This window comes from Alligator mississippiensis, chromosome 2 (assembly GCF_030867095.1).
Source record: "Alligator mississippiensis isolate rAllMis1 chromosome 2, rAllMis1, whole genome shotgun sequence".
In the NCBI taxonomy this organism is placed as follows: Eukaryota; Metazoa; Chordata; order Crocodylia; family Alligatoridae; genus Alligator; species Alligator mississippiensis.
Genome location: NC_081825.1, coordinates 61,164,107 through 61,184,325, shown reverse-complemented (window position 1 = coordinate 61,184,325; position 20,219 = coordinate 61,164,107). Strand labels below are relative to the sequence as shown.

Below are 20,219 nucleotides of genomic sequence, written 5' to 3'. Positions count from 1 at the left end.
ATAAAATATATAGTGGTAGGGTAGCAGAATAAAAGGTTGTTAAAATTAAGTGAAACATGTTTTGTATACTGCATTGGTGGTGTTCAGATCTGGATGAGGTTTAAACTAGAATTTTGATGTTACACTCCAAGCATGATCTAACATCAAGAAGTGGATACAGCAGTATAGAAGTTTCATGACCTGGTCTCATAAGATTTCTGCCATTGTGGGTGGTAGAAAGCATGTGAAGGCAGATGTTTTTATGAGATTTATGCAATTGTTGGCTACATTTCAGCTGCATTTGAAAACAAAAATCTAGGGAAACAATGCTGCTAGTTCAATTAGAGATCTGATGACTAAATAGAAAATAATTCACTTGACACAGATCAGGGGCTTCAGCATCCATACAGTCTCACTGTATTCCCTACAAATAGCAAAAGCACAGCACAAAAGTTTATGTAGCTAGACTTTCATTTCAGGAATCCCAAATTCAAATTCTATAACCTGTGTGAGACAAATTTAGTTTCACATTTACAGACATCAAAATCTGGGGTACCTAGAAAAATCTCTTTTCTGCAGAGAGAGCATGGTAGTAGCAGCCAGTTGGCTGTCTTTGAGAGCCTAATTTCCATTACTGGAAATGTAGGTGTGTTGCAAAAGGGACCAGAAAAAAGAACCAAGTTTATTCCTTTGCAGAGGGGTTAACACAAGACATAAACAGCCACTAACTCTCCTTTATTCCCTCAAAACCAGCATGGCTACTGTGAACTTGCTAGAAACAGAGCCACGAGGGGCTATGCAAGTTTCCCTTTCTACAGAATTTCTGTCAATGCACAGCAGAACAAATTTTAACCCAGTGCACAAGAACTGCAGAAGGCACCTATATCAGTTAAACCATGTTTTGAGCTTTGTCTCTGGGAAGGCATGGAGCTGTTGTCTCATTTTTTGTAAGCTCTAATGCGCTTAAAGTTTAGCTCTTCAGTCCCCATGTTTAGGGAAAATGTAAATATTCATAGCTTGTAACACTCAAGAGTTGCCACAATAAAAACTATTGGATGCGATTAGTTAAGTACATTTTCCTGTAGACCCAAAAGATTTTGTGTTGCCCAATTTCAAAATGTGATGAGCCCAAGCAGGTCTCAAACCTGTTTTCAATTGAGGTGGCCACTACAGAAACACAGGCTAAGGAACTGGGTGTCACCAAACAGGCAGCTCACAGCAGAAGAGCACAAGGGCATCAATTTACTTACAAAATATTCTGTTTTGGAGAAAACTCAGAAGACAGAGACATTTGGTTCTGGAATGGCACAGAAAACACTAGGCTAGAAACTACAAAGGCCTAGTGGATCTGATGAGCAAACCTATGTTTATTATCTGCTTTGTTTACATTTTGCTTTAGACTATGTGATGTGCTTTCCTAGAATCATAAGAAAGTTAAGGTTGGAAAGGATATCAGGAGGTCATCTAGTTCAACCCCCTGCTCAAAGCAGAACCATCCCCAACTAGATCATCCCAGCCAAGGCTTTGTCTAGCCGGGTTTTTAAAACTTCCAAGGATGCAGCTTCCACCACCTCTCTGGGTAACCTGTTCCAGTGTTTTACTACCCTCATGGGCTAGGGACAGACATTACACATAAACCAGTTTAAGTGATCAGAAACTAGTTTAAACTTGTAACAGAACACATGTTCAGTGCACATAAACCGGTTTGAAAATGGCTGAAATAGGTTTGAGATAAACCTGGCTGAATGTAGTATTAGACTTAACTGATTTAGCTCAAACCGGTTTATGCAATGTCTGTCCCAGACCCCTTGCTGGTTTAAGATAAACCAGATACCCCCAGCATCCCAGCATGCTCTCTGGGCTGGGCTGGGCTGGGCTGGGCAGGGCAGGGCTCTCTGGTCCGCAGCAAGGCTGGCCTCTCCCCTCTGCTCCCTGGCTGGAGTTTGGCAGAGACTTACAGGCACAGAGCATCTGCCTGGCTTTCCCCTGCTAAGCAGTGATTATTCCCCCTGCCCCTCTGCTTTACGCAGACACCTCAACATTAGCTAGCAGACCACATGCTGGCTAAGGTCCGTGCTGTGGGAGACGGCAGAGACAGACAGGCTTCTTGGATCTAATCAGCAGGTAGCTTAATGTCCTTTCTTGGAAAAGCTGTTTAAGAAGAGCTCCATTAATTGAGAGAGGCTTTGTTTTCATAATGAGTTGATAAACACTGAGTTAAGGGTGAGAAACATTCCCTGTGGGGCAGCTCATGACAGGGGGAATAATCAGAGCGGTCTGCCCAGCCTGGCCATATTCCCTTCAGCTCTGCCCTGTGGAAGCAAAGGAAGGACTGCTCTAGCACCCCCCAGCTTCTAGCCTGAGCCACTGCGGGCATGTCCCTGCATTTCAGGGATGTCTGTCTGGGTTACAAACTGATTTAGTCTAGCCATGTTAGACTAACCTGAAAAGATTGAATCAATTTAGGCTCAGGGTTTTGAGTGTCTGTCCGTAGCCCTAGTAAGAAAATTCTTCCAAATATCTAACCTGAACTTCCCTTTCTGCAACTTGAGACTGGTGCTTCTTGTTCTGTCATCTGCCACCATGGAGAACAGTCTAACTTCATCCTCTTTTGAACCCCCTTCAGGTAGTTGAAGGCTGCTGTTAAATCCCCCCTGTCTCCTCTTCTCTAGACTAAATAAGCCCACTTCCCTCAGTCTTTCCTCATAAGTCATGTCTCCTAGCCCCCTCACCATTTTTGTTTCACTCTTCTTGACTCTCTCCAGTTTGTCCACATCCTTTCTGTAGCAGAGGGCCCAAAACTGACAACAGGTCTCCAGATGCAGCTTCACCAGTGCTAAACAGAGGGGAATAATCACTTCCCTTGACCTACTGGCAAAATACCTACCATGCAGCCCGCTATGCTGTTAGCCTTCTTAGCAATGAGGGCACACTGCTGGCTCATATTCAGCTTATTGTCCTTTGCAACCGCCAGGTCCTTTTCTGCAGAGCTGCTGCCCAGCCAGTCAGTCCCCAACCTGTACTGGTGCATGGGATTGTTCTGTCCTAAGTGCAGGACTTTACACTTATCCTTGATTAACCTCATGAGCTTCCTTTTGGCCCAATCCTCCAATTTGTCTAGGTCTCTCTGAAACCTAGACCTACCCTTCAGCCTATCTACTATTCCCCACAGTTTGGTGTCATCTGCAAACTTGCTGAGGGGGCACTCTATGCCATCTTCCAGGTCACTGATGAAGACATTGAACAAACCAGACCCAGGACTAACCCCTGGGACACTCCACTCAATACCGGGTGCCAACTAGATGTTGAGCCATTGATTATTACTTTCTGAGCCCGATGCTCCAGCCAATTTTCTATCCACCCTACAGTCCATTCATCTAGCCCATACTTCCTTAGCTTGCCTACAAGGTCTGTAGTTCTCTGGATACTCCTTCTTCCCTTTCTTAAATAGGGAACTGTTTGCCCTTTTCCAGTCATCCAGGACCATTCCTGATCAACATGAATTTTCAAAGATGATGGCCAATGGCTCTGCAATCACATCAGCCAACTCCCTCAGCACCCTTGGGTGCACCCCATCCAGCCCCATAAACTTGTACACACCCAGCTCTTCTAAGTAGTCCCTAATTGGTTCTTTCACCACTGAGGGTTGCTCACATCCTCCCCAAGCTGTGCTGCCTGCTGCAGTGGTCTGGGAGCTGACCTTGCCTGTGAAGACTGAGGCGAAGAAGGAATTGAACACTTCAGCCTTCTTTCTGTATCCTTGGTCACAAGGTTGCCTCCCCCATTTAGTAACAGTTTCTACACTCCATACTTTCTCGTACCTTCCTCTCATTGCTGACATATTTGTAGAAACCCTACTTGTTACCTTTTTTGTCCCTTGCTAGTTGCAACTCCAGTTGCACTTTGGCCTCCTTGACTTCATCCCTGTATGCCAGAGCAATGCTCTTATATTCTTCCTTAGTTATTTGTTGAAGTTTCCACTTCTTATAAGCTTCCTTTTTGTGATTTAGTTTACTGAAGAGTTCCCTGCTAAGCCAAGTTGGTCTTCTGCCATACTTGGTAGTTTTCCTGCACATCAGGTTGGTTTGTTCCTGCACTCTCAGTAAGGCTTCTTTAAAGTACAGCCGCTCTCCTGAACGCCTCTCCCCCTCAGACTGGCTTCCCAGGAGATCCTGCCCAGTAAGTTGAGGTCTGCTTTTCTGAAGTCCAGAGTCCTTACTCTGCTGCTCTCCATCTTTCCTTTCCTCAGGATACTAAGCTCTATCATCTCGTGGTCACTGCTGCCCAAGTTGCCACCCACTACTACATTCTGGCTGAACTTCTTGAGGGACAAACTGGCTGAAGACAACTTCTTGAGGTATAGCCAGCACAGGTTTGTTTCAGGTAAGTCTTGCCTAACCAATCTCATCTCCTTCTATGACCAGGTGACATATCACTTGGGCAAGGGAGAAGACATTGACATCATATATCTCAACTTTAAAAAAGCTTTTGATCTGGTATCCCATAATCATCTTATAGAAAAACTGGCCAATTGTGACCTTGGCTACATCACAGTCCACTGACTGGGGAATTGGCTTCGAAGTCGGACCCAGAGAGTGGTAGCTGATGGAAGTCAATCATTGTCATGTGCTGTGACCAGTGGGGTCCCCCAAGGCTCCGTCCTTGGGCCTATCCTTTTCAACGTCTTCATTAATGATGTGGACATTGGTATCACAAGCGGACTGGCCAAATTCGCCAACGACACCAAACTCTGGGGTAAAGTGTCCACAACCGAGGACTGAATGGTGATCCAGGCTGACCTTGACAGGCTCAGAAAATGGGCAGATGAAAACCTGATGGCCTTCAATTCCGAAAAATGCAATGTACTCCACCTGGGGAAGAAAAACCCGCAGCATGCTTATAGGCTCAGCAGTGCTATGCTTGCTAGCACCACAGCCAAAAGGGACTTGGGGGTCATGATTGACCACAAGATGAGTATGAGCCACCAATGTGATGTTGCAGCTAGCAAAGCAAGCAAAACTCTGGCTTGGATCCATAGATGCTTCTCTAGCAAATCCTAGGATATCATCCTCCCGCTGTACTCGGCCTTGGTGAGGCCGCAGCTGGAGTACTGTATCCAATTCTGGCCTCCACAATTTAAAAAGGATGTGGAGAAGCTTGAGAGAATCCAGAGGAGAGCCACACGCATGATCAGAGGGAAGGAAATGATGAGAGGCTGAGAAGTACGGGACTTTTTAGCCTGGAAAAATGCAGGCTCAGGGGGAACCTGGTGGCTGCCTATAAGTATATGAGGGGTGTACATCAGGATCTGGGGGAACGCCTGTTCACCAGAGCACCTCATGGGATGACAAAGTCAAGCAGTCACAAACTTCTCCAAGACCGTTTCAGGCTGGACATAAGGAAGAACTTCTTTATAGTCCAAGCCCCCAAGGCCTGGAACAGACTGCCGCCAGAGGTAGTGCAAGCACCTACTCTGGACTCCTTTAAGAGTCATGTGGACGTTTATTTGCTGGGATTCTGTGACCCCAGCTGACTTCCTGCCCCTGGGACAGGGGGCTGGACTCAATGATCTTCCGAGGTCCCTTCCAGCCCTAACGTCTGTGAATCTATGAAATCAAAGAATTCTCCACCAATTCTTCCCTGTTTGTGAGCAGCATGTCAAGAAGAGCATCGCCCCTAGTTGGCTGCTCCAGCACTTGCACCAGGTAGTTGTCCCAAGCACACTCCAAAAACTTCCTGGATTGCCTGCACACTGCTCTGCTGCCCTCTCAGCAGATGTCAGGGTGACTGAAGTCTCCCATGAGAACCATGGCTTGTCATCACAAAACTTCCACTAGCTGTTTGAAGAAAGCCTCATCCACCACTTCCTCCTGGTCTGGTGGTCTATAGCAGACCCCGACCACACCATCACCCTTGTTCCTGTCTCCTCTGACCCTAACCCAGAGACTTTTAATAGGCCTATCTCCAGTTTCATACTGGAGCTCTGAGCAATCATATGGCTCTTTTACATAAAGTGCAACACCACCTCCTCCTCTTCCTTGCCCGTCCTTCCTGAAAAGTTTGTACCCATCTGCGACAGTGCCTCAGTCATGCGAGCTCCCACCAACTCTCTGTTATTCCAATCACGTTATAGTTTTATAACTGTGCAAGGACTCCCAATTCTTTCTGCTCGTTTCCCAGGCTCTGTGCATTTGTGTACAGGCACCTGAGGTAAGTAGTCGATTGCCCTGATTTCTCAGGAAGTATGAAAGCACCTTCCCTTTAGCCCCCTCCTGTTGCTCTTCCTCCAGGTCTCCCACTTCCCCACTTACCTCGGGGCTTTGGTGTCCATCCCCTGGCAAATTTAATTTAAAGCCCTCTTTACTAGGTTAGTGAGCCTATCTGCAAAGATGCTCTTCCCTCTCTGTCAGGTGGATCACATCTCTTTCCAGCAATCCTTTTCTGTGGAAAAACATTCCATGGTCGAAGAAGCCAAATCCCTGCTGGTGACACCACCTGCGCAGCCAGCCGTTGATCTGCAGGATGCAACTGGTCCTGCCCAGGCCCTTTCCTTCCCTGCTTCTTTCTTACTGTCAATTTTATGTTGTGGAAGAAAAATGTTTTGTCCTTAAAAATTAAAAGTTTTACCCACAGGAAATACCATGGCCTCAGTTCATGCATAATTCCAGTTCAATGCATTCTGATAAAGCAGGAGGCTCACACTGCTAATTATACCACTTTGCTGTTTCATAAATGTACTTCCACTCCTGTATTGAGGAGTTCAGAAATAGAAGCAAGAAACTACAAAAGAAAAGAGAAATGTTCTACTCTTCTGTGCTTCTGGAGGCTGTTCTATTTCCCCTCCCCAAGCAATCTGTCTTATGAGTTTAATGACTTCTAGGCTTCTAGCACCCATTACATTTAAGATGTGATCAACCAATTAATTATAATTTTAGTTGCTATCTGGCCACATGTTAATACAATTAATGGCGTGATAAAACAAGGAATAAGTCACAGAGCTATTACACAAAAATGTGTCAGGAACCAGCCACAAAATTATATCACATCATTATTTGAACATGCAGCCAGGCTGAGGCTCCCAGCCGCGGGGTGTGCCCCTGTGGCTGGGAGTCCTGTCAGCTCTTGGGACTCCCAGCCATGAGAGTGCACCATGTGCTCCCAGAACTGGGAGCCCAAATCAGCTGATGAGGCTCCCAGCCACAGGATCATGATCCCAGGTTCCCCCATCAGCAATAAAGCATGATGGGATCTGATGCTAGATCCCACAATCACACCTGCCATGCTCATGTGGTATGACAGGAAGCAGGAGTGTGGGGATCCCAGATCAGATTCCAACACACCTTCACTTGCACATCTGCCAGAGGCCCTACTGTTTTTAGAAATGGTTGATAAACATCAGTAGTGATTAGGAGAGAGAAGCAGCAGCTTTTTTGTATATTTCATTTTTTTTTAACACGGAAAAAATCACAAAACACATGAAAACAAGAACAGATTTGGAAAAGGCTCCTATTTTTTTAACTACTTAATTATATCGTGACCTTCAACATAATCTGTATACTGCCTCACTGTAAGATACATTAGAAGAGTTACAGGTCCACTGGAAAGAGTTTCCCTTTATTTAATGCTTTGTGAGAAGGCTGATTCCAACAAATGCCCAAGGTGGCCAAAGATGAAATACATACAAAATTCATTCTTCTAGTCATCTTGGAAATATATGAATATTGAAAGGGATAGAAATGTAAACTGGTATGTTTAGAGGCCACTTTTTCATCAGTTTATGGTTTGCTGGGATATGAGCTTTAGTTCTAAATTATGACCAGATGGGGAATATTACCCAGGCTGCACTGACTGCCTGTCAGAACTGTGCTTAGGTAGCATGCTATTTCATTGCACTAAGAGACCCATAAACATCATCTTTACAAGCTAAACCAGCAGGAGGAGAATGTTTTAATAGGTTATTTGAAGCAATTGCTTTAATAATGTAAACTTAGGGCTCAATTCTGCACTCAGTTGAACAGGTGCTTCTTATGTTGCCCTCAATGGAAGTTGCATCTATTTATCAAAGTGCAAAACGGCACCCCTAGACACTAATTCTGCAAAACAGTCTGCACCGACAGATCCGTGTGTCCCCAAAGCCCTACTGAGGTTGGTGGATTATTCTATAGTGCCTAACATGGTATTCTTAACCATCTTAAATTGGGGGCAGGATGAAATTAGATTTTAGGTTCCAAGCTACGCCCATTTCTACCATATAATTATATAGTCAATAATGTCTTTAGGAAGCACTATATGGCACTAACAAGAAATGGAAAAGGGAAATGGATAAAGAACTAACAAGAAAAAGAGAAAGCCATCTTTTTCACTTGCTTTAGCTGTACTCATACACAAACAGCAGTCTCCAAGTGCTTCCTATATATATTTGAAGGGAAAGGAGCAAGATTTCCCTTAACTGGGACAAATGAGCTGCACTGCATTCCTTTACAGTCCATGGAAATATAAGCCACATCATGAATGCATCACCAAAGCAGCTGCTAAGAAGGGAATAGTGTCTGTGCAAAGGAGGGTTTTCTATTATTTCTTGACTTACTTGGTTAAGCACCGTGTAATCTTTTAAGGTTAATGTTAGGTAATTACGTGGGTAATGATAAAAGAATCACTGTAGAAATGAGGAAAATATAATTACATCCACATTTTAGGCCAGTTTCTATGACAAAAAGAATGAATGCTATTGATCAGCAGTTTGTAACCAAGGCCATGTCTCACACAGATTAGTTGTTCTCATACACATAAAATGCTAAATAGAGAATCAAATAGTCACAAACTAAAATGGAGAGGCAGGAGATTAGTGAATGTATCTTATCTCAACCAATATCTGACTTACTAAACATATGGTGTATGGAGGAGAGTAGCAGGGTACAAAAGTACTTGTAAATTTCTAAACTGCTTTCTTCATTCAATCAGATTAATCAGTTTAATTTTACAAGTCAAGATACGCAGCAGGGAACAATCATATACAGGCTAAGATCATGGAATAGAGCCTAACCTTTCTGCTCTGTACCTGTTGATGCAATTTCATACCCGCTGAAGGTATTTATATTGAGTACAGTAGTTAGTGCACCACTTGTTACCATTATAAAAAGGTGAATCATTTTCATGCTTTAAAAAAAAATCAACAGGATACATTTATCCTACAACTTCAACTTCCTGCATATACCATGGTGTGAAGTACAGGTCCTGTTTAACAGTGTGTCATAGTTCTCCCAAACCATGCAAGCACAGAAAACCAGTGATTTCTGTAAACCACACATGGAGACATCTGGTATGTTCTACATGAACAGGCATGTGAGCTTCAGGAATGCCATACTGAGCCAGGGGGTGGAGAAATTCATATTACTAACATCATGCTCTATGTAAGGAAACAGAAGAAAAGGCATCTGAGAAAAGAGTTGTTCTGCATACTTAATTACACAATAACATACAGCTATGGGTATTTCATTATTAGCTACTTGAAGAAATAATTTAAAGTACCTGAAATTAAGAAATACCTCTGCAATACTTGAAAATAATTATGTAGCACCAGATATCTGTGCGGGCTGGGAGCGATCCGGGGCCCTTTTGTGCACGCGGGCTGTGGCCAGCAGCCCGGGCACGCGGGGTCGGAGAAAACCAGCGGCGAGCTAGAATTAGTCATGGACGCTTAGTGGTTGATTCAAGATTGTTTACTTACACCGAAGATGGTCGCGGTGTAGGCTGGACAGTTTTCCAGGCACAGCTCCGATTAAATCCTTGTTTGAGGACTACAACAAGCTTGGTTTTCTCCCACGGAGTTGTTGAAGCTCCGTGGGTCTGTCTCTTTTGTGCGCAGGGAGGGATACGTCTAGGAATCAATCGGTGACGGGGAGAGGCTAGAGGCTGGTCAGACCTCTGTTGCCTGCTTGAAATGCGCTGGGTCCGATAGACTCCACAGCGCTTAGAGATCTTCACACAGCGTGAAGTCTCCTCCTCCTGGTGTTCGTGGAGTCCTCCAACTTGGGCAGAAACCACTCAAGCCTTTTATACGGCTAGCAAGCCAATCACTAGCCGCCACGTGTGCATATTTTAGAACTAGCCAATAATGTGGCTCGAATTCTAATACAAATGGCGGGAACTCTTTGCAACGATGCAAAAAGAAATGCACGCTGCAAAGAAAGCTACAAATTTGGCGGGAAAATAATTTAGCAGTGCCAAAGCACACACAAAACAAAAATCACAACTTTGGGTTGTGACAATATCAAGTCACAAGAATATCTCCTGCAATAAATAATGACCCTTGCAGAAGAGTCCAAGGACTACATCTGTGACTGCCTCTTACAGAAAAATCACAAGCAGGGAGGGTCACTGTGTCCTCCCTTCCTTGTATTCACCTACACAAGGTTGGACACAGCCCCAAACATTCTGCTCATAGATATCCATTTTTCCAGAAGACAGCCCACAGTCTATCTAATGGATACTTGTGCATAAAATATTTACATGAATTCCAAGATAAATTAAGAGTCACAAGAAAAAGGAAACAATTATTTTAAAGAACTCCCCCGGTGAAGGTCTGAATTCACATGAAGCACATCTAGGTGGCAGTTTGATGAATGTGCACATCAAATGCCATGAAAGCTAAAAAAATGCAGTACATTGTTTTGCTTCTTGAACAGAGATGTTATATAAACATCTTCAGAAAAAAAAAAGATTTAAAGGTAATTAGGTCTTGAAAATAAAATTATAATTATTTATTCCTTTGAACAATAGTAAGAAACACAAAGAAATTCTCATACAAATAAAAGATTCTGCTCTTGAACTTGAGCTTCTTACTTAATTACACTTAATGAGTGTAATTAAAGCATGAAACTCATTGCTACAAGGTGTTGCGGAAGCTGACAGTTCAGCCAGATTCAAAAAAGGATTAGACACATTCTTGAAGGAAAGGGGCATCAGTAGCTATTTATTGAGTGTGGGATTCAGCCTCTGAATCTCGGAGGCTGAAAGTGGGAGAAAGACAGGGGAGAGAACCTTGTTCACTTACTCTTTCAGCATCCAACTACCTCCCACTGTGGGACACAGTGTACTGGGCAAGACAGGCCTATGGTCTGACCCAGTAAATAGCAGTTCTTATGTTCTAAACTCCTAGCTTCCTTTCAGCTGGCAACCCTTTGTGGGTAAACCCCATGCATCCCTGAGTAAAAAGCTACTGACAAAGCCCAGTGGCCCTCCTAATATAAAAGGTATTTTTAATAAATATTAAAGAGAACCAAGAATTCAAGAAGGGGTTCTGCTAAGATATTAATGAGGTGGCCTCTCTTTCCCTGTCCTTTATCCTCACCTCTCCCTTCTTTCTTGAGCTTTCCTTCATTGAGATTTTCACTGTGTGGAAGGAGGCAGGCTACTCAAAAGAGATTCAGGAGTGCCCTATTCTGACAGATATAACTACTCCATGTAAAGAAAAGTGGCTTAGCTTATACTATCATTTTAAATCTGTGTATAAAACAAGCACCTTGGTCAACAATAACGTTCTGGTCCAGTTGAGCAATACAATCTACCTCTTTTGTACCTGGGGCTAGGATTTTTCTACCCCCTCCACACTGCCCCCCCAGCTATATTTAGCCCCCTGGTCCCTCTACCCTGCAAGGCCACCAAACCCAACATCCTACAATCCACTCTGAGGGCTGGTCTTCACTGATGCCAGGAGTAAAGAAAGTAAGTCAGGGTGGAGAGAGGGGCAGGTGGAACGTGGGAGGTGGTTCCCTAGGAAGGGCATTGTTTGAGTGTGGGGGAGTGTCAGGGGACTAAAAGTAGCCCCTGGTCCCAAGAGGGGAAGAGAGCTCCCCAATCCACCTGCCCCTCCTTCCCAGTTGACTATCAGGCTCCTAGGACTGGAGAACACCAGTAAAACCAGCCCTGAAGAAGTTTGTGGGACTGGGGGAAGTTTGGCAGCATCAGGGGGAAGGTAGGGAGGATTGGGAGGATTGGAGAGCCAATCCTGCCACTGCTAATCCCTCCAAGGCCCCCCAACCCCCCCACCATGGATACCCCACCAATTCCCCATGGACCCTGCTTGTCCCCTGAATCCCTAAGCCTCCTCCCCACCCCCAGCCTCACTTGCCTTACAATCCCCCCAAGCCCCCAGCTAGCCCCCACATCCTAATTTACCTTAGATTGGGTAGCCATTTTTAACTTGATCTAACTTCCCCCTAACCTCTCCAAATGTCTGTACATACCCTTTGTGTGGAGTGGAGGAAACATGGATATTCATATAATTGAGATTTTCTGGCGCCAATGATACAGAATTTTTAAATTCTCATTTGTGAACATTTACAAAAATCAAGTGTTGGAAACCCAATAGGCCTCAAGCTAGGGAAATGAAACAACCCTGTGAGAGTTATCTGATCAGTTGCAACAGTGAATATCAAGTATTCACACAACTATTCAACCAAAAATAAAAAATAATCAGGTAACTAATGCATTCACAAAACTCAATCTGCTCATGAATGTTCCATGACCAAAAACTAGAGGCTAAAAATCAGAGAAACGACTCTCTGTGAACTAGTTTTACAACTCCTTTGGAGTGTGAGGTTGATGTCTTTGCAAGCTCCTGCAAACCTCAGGGCAACCTTATGAATGTTCAACAAACATAAGCCACAGTTGTTCACAGAGCTGGAAATAGTAAGCTTGCTTCACTCCCAGGAGAGACAACCGGGGCCCCACTTAGATCCTTCCTTCTAGTGAGAACAGTTTTACAAATGGTCTTGAGAATATTTGCAGGGATTGTCCAGAGCTTGCTGTTGAGATAAAGGAGGGAGTTGGGAGGCAGAAGGTTATCTTTGAAGGATGGAAAATCATTGGCTATGAGCCTTTACCTTGAAGAATCAAGCTTGTCACATTTGAACCTGTAGTAAGAGATCCTTCAGGAGCTTCCAACTCCTGTGCAGTAAAGTACACAGTTTATTTTTAAAAGCTCTACTTGCAGCATCTGGAGAGGGCAGGGGTGGGCAAAATATGGCCCATGGGCCAGATCTAGTCCACCAAGAGATTTTGTGTGGCCTGCGGTGGGTCACTAGGTCCCACCTAGCCCAGGCATACGGAGCAGCCCGGGATGTGGCACATGTAGCCAGTCCTGCTGCCCCCAGGCATGCAGCAGACCTAGGGTGGTGCAGCAGCAGGACCCCACTTCCAAGCAGCTTGACACGTTTGCTCCACACTCACTGGCAGGTGCAGAACCTGCTTGGGTAGGGTGCACAGCCAGGTGGCTAGGGAGCCTCATTTGGGAGTAAGATGGGTAGGTGGGACTGGGGGCCCTGGTATCTTGGGGTGAGGCCAGGGACCAGGCCATGATCCACTGCCCGCCTGCCCCTGCAATGGATGTGGGTTCCATGGGCCAGGGTGTGCAGGGAGCAGATCGTGGCTTTGCCTTAGCCCTGGCCCTGGCCCTGGCTGGAGCTTCCTGCCCATCTGGCCATGGATCTTGGATCTTAGGGCAGTGACAGCACAGAGCTGTTACAGAGCCACTCCCTGCACACCCCTGCCTGAGAACCGGCACCCATCACGCAGGCAGAAGATCACAGCTCTGTCCTGGCCCCAGCCCCATGCTGTCATCACCCTGTGCCCCCACCCGTGATCCTGGCCTTGCCCACCTGTCCTGCAGCCCCATCCCACATAGGGTATTTTGGTGAGTTGTGGAGTGTGTGTGTGGGGGGGGAAGAGCTGCAACGTCTCAGCAAAGCTCCTTGTGTGGCCGGTGGGCCCAAACAGCTGCCCACCCCTGTAACAGGGAGTCTTTATTGTCAATTTGTTGGGTGGTTGCCTCAGTCCATCAAAGAACACAGCAGAGTGATGAGCTCTCCATAAGGGGAGATCATATCCTTTTTTATGATATTTGCACAGCAATACTCTCAGTATTAACTCTCAATAAAAGTGTAGGAAAGGTTCAAAGTGTCAAGTTACCTCCCTACCACAGAGAGCTTCTGTAATGGATTTCCAGAACCTCATGTGCAAAGTGTGACAAACTTTACTTTTGCAAGTAATCAACACATTCAGCATCCGTGTCCCTTACATGCAGCAATTAAAGATGTATGTTAATAAACAGGGGTTGCAGTTTGTACCTTAAGAAAGGCAATGTGGACATGCCAGATTGTTTCAGATTCTGCTTCTCAACAAAAGACCAGATGGAAGGCATTTAAACCTCACTGGGTAAAGGGATAAAATGCTTACATTTCTCACAATGACAGGGGACAATGCTAATAATATACTGTTACAAGGTTGGGATTTTAAACAATATTAACATATAGTTAATAAGAAGCTGCCCAATCACAAATGGGTCTTTTCAAGGTAATACAGATTATGGAATACTTGTATGGAAAATTAGTACAGCACATGTTAGTGTGGATAAAAACTTCCATGTATGTACCAGGGAGAATTTAAAACGGGATTTTGTTCAAAGAAAACTGAAGAAACACAACAGTAATAGCAATAATGAGCATTAGTCAAATTATTTGAACTTTGTAGACTTTTGGGCATCTGAACCAGAGAAGAGAGACAGATACTATTATATAAAACTATTCATGATTATTTAAATGTATTTGGCCATTTCTACTGGCTTTGATATATTACTGGATAAATAATGCAAGATTTGCCAATTTATTTACTAGTACATCACTACACACATTATGTAATGTTATTTTCCCTGTTGTATTTATTACAGTTTCAAAGGTTGATTTAGTAAATACAGATATACAAAAATATAAATGTTAATGTTTCAGTTTTGCAATCAGAAAAGGTCAGCAGATGCCAAAAGTTAAGGTCCCAAAGGCAACATAACTCAATTCTGCTGAATGTTTCATCTTACAACATGAGCTGTGACTACTATATCAAGAAACTTGTATAATTGGCAAACCCTACCTTTGCACAATGAAGCTGGCTGCTAAAAATTTAGGTTCGATTCTGCCTGCCTTTCCACTGGTGTAAATCCGAAGCAACTCCTATGGGTAGCAAAACTGCTACGAATGAGCTCAGAACCAGGCCCTTTACCATTTACTGGATACGTGCGATTTTAACTGTGCAACCTGGCTTGGTACCAGCAACAGTTTGTCATTAATTTTGTTGTTTTTATTAAGAAAAGAAATTGCCCATGATTAGACAGGCAATCAGGGTCTGACATTCACAGTTTCATTACAGTGACTAGGATATAAAAGGGGAGGGCTTCACAGTTACACTTCTTTCTCCTAGGTCTAATCCTACGTTCTTAGGCTAAGGACAGACATTCAAAAAGCCTGAGCATGAATTGATTCAATCTTTGCAGGTTAGTCTAAGCTGGCTAGGCTAAATCAACTTTGTAACCAGACAGACATCCCAGAAATGCAGGCACATGCTTGCAGTGGCTCAGGCTAGAAACCAGGGGGCGCAAGAGCAGCCCTCCCTTCCCCAGGGCTGAGCTGAGGGAGGCGTGGCCAAGCCCTGGCAGGATGCTATAATTAGGAAGGGATTCCTACCCCCTTAATAACAGAGCATTTATCAGCTCTGTTATCAGCATTTAACATCCCATCAGAAAACAAAGCCTCACTCATTACAAGCTCTTCTTAAACAGCTTTTTTCCAAAGGAAGGAATGCAGGGACATTACCATCTGAGCTGTTGATTACCTCCAAAAAGCCCTAAGTGGACACTGTCCTATCTGCCTTACAAAGCATTAGCTAGCATACCACATGCTGGCTACAGTCCGTGCTGTGGAAGACAGGAGGAAGGGACCTCTGCTTAAGCAGCCAGTGTGGGGAGAGGGGGGCACAGGGAAGCCAACAGACCCTGCTGTGCCTGCAAGTCTCTACTGGAGCTGCAGACAGGCAGGGAGCAGAGCGGAGGGGCCAGCCCTGCTGTGGAGCAGAGATCCCTGCCCAGCCCAGAGAGCATGCTGGGATGCTGGGGGTGTCTGGTTTGGCTTAAATCGGCAAAGGGTCTGGGACAGACATTGCATAAACTATTTTGACCCAAATCAGTTAAGTCTGATGCTACATTCACAACCAGGTTTATCTCAAACTGGTTTCAGCCATTTTCAAACTGGTTTATGTGCACTGAATCTCTGTTCTGTTATAGGTTTAAACCAGTTTCTGATCACTTAAACCAGTTTATGTATAATGTCTGTCTGTAGCCTGTGTCCCCCTTACTGGTAAGTATGGGGAAATTCAAAAATGTAATATCAGGCCCATTGCTTGGTGGGGGAGGGGAAGGGGATGTGCATGAGTGAGTGCAGATGAGTGCTTTTCCAAAGCTGTAAAAACAAGCAGCAGCATGTGGGTTCACAGTAGGAGAACTGTATCTTAGAAGGCAGAGTAGATTTGCATGTTATAAATTAACTGTGCGTGTGCATGTGTACTCATGCTCACACACACAAACATATTTACACATTATGTGGGCTGAAGCTCACTCCATCCAATACTGTATCTTAACAAACATGAGAGAAAACCAAGCTAAGAATGTATAGACTATTTCAGGATCCAGCAACTTCCAAGGACCCTAATTTTTAAGGGCTTCTGCTTTTCACAGCCATAAATTTGTGGTGTTGAAGATGTCAAGGCAGGGTTGTGGTTCCCTGCATGGGGGAGGGACGTTTTGGAAGAAGGATTTGTTGTGTCCTTTTCCAGTAGGACATTTACAGTCCCTGTCATGAAAACAGATAGTATGAGAAAATGGCATCCCAGAATGGTCGGCTTTGACCAGGTGTCAGCACAGATTCATAAGGCTCTGCTTTAGAAATAGACCCTGCTATTATTTCTCCTCAGACCTCTGCCTCTGCTGCATCCTGCATTAATGTGGCATGTCTTTGGTAATGCTCTTAGTTTCTCTCCTTCCCATCAATCCGGCTGCTGCTTCCCTTGCACCCATTTTTCCATTGCACCTACAAAAGCTGAAACTTCTTCTGTAACAGCACCAGTCCCTCCCATATATAGCCTAAGGTTGGTTAGTTTGTTTCTTAGTTTTCATCAAGACCTTATCGAGGTCCTTGTTTTGATGCTGGCATCATCAGAGAAACATTTTTAGACAAGGGGACATATACTAAAAAACTAAAGGTGACACTTTTTGGTTTGGGGCTAGGATTTCATTTACAAAACACATCATAACAGAAACTGCCCATCTTTTGGCCCCATTCTCAATTCAAAGGATATAAAATATTGTCTTCTGACACCCTGTCCTTGGATTTTAGATTTAATAAATCGCTCGTTTCTCCTCATTGAATATATAGCTCATGAGATACCAAAATGGCAGCTCTATCAACTGAGCACACATATCCCTTCCTACCAGTATGCTTCAATCCTGATCTGGAAGTACTAGCTTGAGGAGAGAGGCTGCAGCATAGTCTCCACTGCCAGTCAGTTTAGACTTGCTCTGCTGAGATTAGTAACAAAAAAACGGTGCCAGCTGTGTTGGGAATGTGATATCTGCTCTTCTTGAGTTTTAGTAATCCATGAAAATAGAATTGAATCTGTTTTGTTTAACCCTGGACTTCCTTTTCTTATACAGCTCCGTGTGGAACCGGTCATCACTCTGTGCATAACGAGTTAAACGCTCAGATCCTACAGTGGTAAAGCACGATACAAGAAAGAAACTCCAGTAGGCAGCATACGACTTGCTATCTTTCTTTGCATTGAAATTCTGTGTTTCGTTGAAAAGGAACAGCATGTGTCACAGTCCAGCAGCCCTTATGTCTCCAATTTAAAATACACTCAGGTGAAAAGTACACATAAGTTATTACCTCACGCCATTGTTTGCTTCCTCATCTGAAGAGAGGGTGCCGTTGCAGACATTCCCGAAGGAGTGGCTTGGCTTCAACTTGGTTTCCTCACAGTCTGACGTTGTGTCTCTTTTTTTCCTTTTGCCAAAAAACTTCTTGAAAGGCTGGAATTTGCCTGGTTTTTTCTTGTCTGCAGATCATAAGACAAACACACACAGGGGCTCATCAATGCTGCACCTCAGTGTGACTTGCTAGCACACAACACGGTTAAGTACATTCAAAGGAGGAAGGAGGTCAAAGAGCAACCACCAGCCTAAGCAAACCCTGTGCTTGGAATATAAATGCAGGGCTGCAACTTATAGTTGAAGCGCAACATTAACAAAGGAAAACTAAGAGCATGAAACCATCTGCTCTCTGGTTTAAGGATTCACTGTGAGGTGCCACTGCAGTCAAAGGTTTGGATGGTTTATAGGGGCCCAAAAGCAAAACTAAGACAAGGGGATTTGTCTTTAGGTTTTGTGCTGTGCTTTGTTTTGTCCTTGTCACCAAAGAAAGAGCACTGCTTTGATTACCATAATCAAATGCAGGTGCTAGACACAGTGGTTTGAATAGGTGAAACTGAGAATAACTTAGTACTCATTATTTATATTACATCATAGGTGAGCAAAGCACTTTGCAGACAACAAAGACAATGATTTAGATTTCTGCTCTGGTTCCATCAATTTCTATCCAAAGTAACATCAGTGAAGTCAGCTGAATTACTCTTTACTGAGTAACCAAGGGCAGGCTATGGCTCAGCACTTCTCCCTCATGGATTTACAGTGTGAAGATAGACCAAAAATACAATGAAAAGACTATACACACGGGGCAAATACAAGAAAGGAAACAGCCAAGTAAAAGAGATGTACCACTTTGCACATAGATAACACAGAAGAAAAAAAGTGTAAGGGTGGACTTAAATATTTTTTTCACAGCCTATGTAAAAATAATTAAGGCTCACTGCTAAATGTGAACACAAAGAAGTGAATTTATTTGTGCTGAGGAAAAATGAAGGAACAATTTATAAAATTTCAAACCGATTCTGGTTTCATTTCTTTTCCTCTTATTTCAGTTTGCATTGAGATGGTTTGAAATGAGCTCATTTGTTACACTGCAGCTTTTCTAATATTTCAGTCACAAAAGAATATCATGTTTCGCTGGTGACAAATATTTTTATGAGCCATCCCAAATCCTGATGCATGCTGCATACACTCACCTCTAGGGAACTGCTGCTCAGTGAAGGTGTCAATTTTGTTGCAAGGTGCGTGCAAGGTATACACAGGATCACTTGACTAGTGAACATGGACATTACTGTGCAGTGCAATAATAATTTTATCATTATAGGGAAAGATTTTCCATTTCACTTTGATGCATCTACCTTCATCTCTTCAGCTGGAGAACCCCAGCGTAAGGGAATCCCCAGCCGTTGTAGATTCAGCACGGACATACCTACATCACACTTCTTGGTGTCCTGCAGGTTATGAACAGGACAAAATTGGCTGGAACACACTGAACCCAACTGGCACATGGCTCCTGGGGCAACCACTGAGTCCAGGAGCTGAGCACAGAGCTAAACAAAGAATTAGGGACTGTAACAGGCTCCTTGTTAGACCACACAATTATGCCAAGCAGATCACAGATGGGGTAAAGAATCTGAGCTAAAATACTAGAGTCAAACAAATATATAATAAATAACAACATTCTGCTTTATTAGGGAATTTCCTTCAAGGATTTCAAAGAAGTTTTAATGGGGGGTCATTCTTCTAGCTTTGCAGGTATGCAACTGAGACATAGTAAGTTATAGAAAAACGGCTGGAAGGGACCCTCAAGAAACATCTAGTCCAAATCCAGATACTAACTCCACAACTCAGGCAAGCACTTTGTACCATTGGCCTATTACTCTTATAGTTAAGTAGTTTTTCTCTGAGGTTTGATCTAAATGTAAAAACCTATATATAAAAAAAACCCTCATTATCTTATGTCCTGCCCTTGGTGGCAAGAGAGAACAAATTTTCTCCTTCCTCTTCATTGCAACCTTTCAATTTCAAATCTGAAATAGCACATCCCCTCAATCACCTCTTCTCCAATTTTTCCTCGTGGCTCTCATTCCAGCCCCTTCATCACAGCTTGCCTCTGGATGCCCTTCAGTTCCTGTTACAGCCATGTTAAAATGCAATGCCCAATATTGGACACAGTAATCCAGCCTATACCTTATCAGTGTCAAACAGAGCAAGCCAGGCCTTGCACACAATGCTTCTATTAATGCCACTGTCAATTAAATTTGCTTTTCTTGTGACAATTTTACACTGCTGACTTATGTTGAGCACCATAACCCCAAGATCTTTCTCAGCAGCGCTACCGCTAAATTTGTTATCCCCTATTCTGTATATGTGCATTTGTCTTACATTTGTCTTTCTTGAATTTAATTTTGTTACTGATAGCCCAGTCCTCCAATTC

General features: G+C 43.8%; 2 protein-coding genes across 2 annotated transcripts in view; one reads left to right on the top strand and one right to left on the bottom strand.

Annotated features, from left to right (window-relative positions):
• Nucleotides 1-17,827, bottom strand: part of CRACD (capping protein inhibiting regulator of actin dynamics) — a 77,183-nt gene extending 59,356 nt beyond the window's left edge. The window contains exon 1 of the mRNA XM_014594994.3: nt 17,745-17,827. The gene's annotated coding sequence lies outside the window, so the exon portion shown is untranslated. The remainder of the gene's footprint in view (nt 1-17,744) is intronic.
• Nucleotides 1-18,802, top strand: part of AASDH (aminoadipate-semialdehyde dehydrogenase) — a 116,890-nt gene extending 98,088 nt beyond the window's left edge. The window contains exon 17 of the mRNA XM_059721768.1: nt 17,513-18,802. Within this exon, the coding sequence (XP_059577751.1) occupies nt 17,513-17,577 (65 nt within the window). The 3' untranslated portion in view covers nt 17,578-18,802. The remainder of the gene's footprint in view (nt 1-17,512) is intronic.
• The last annotated feature ends 1,417 nt before the right edge of the window (nt 18,803-20,219 follow it).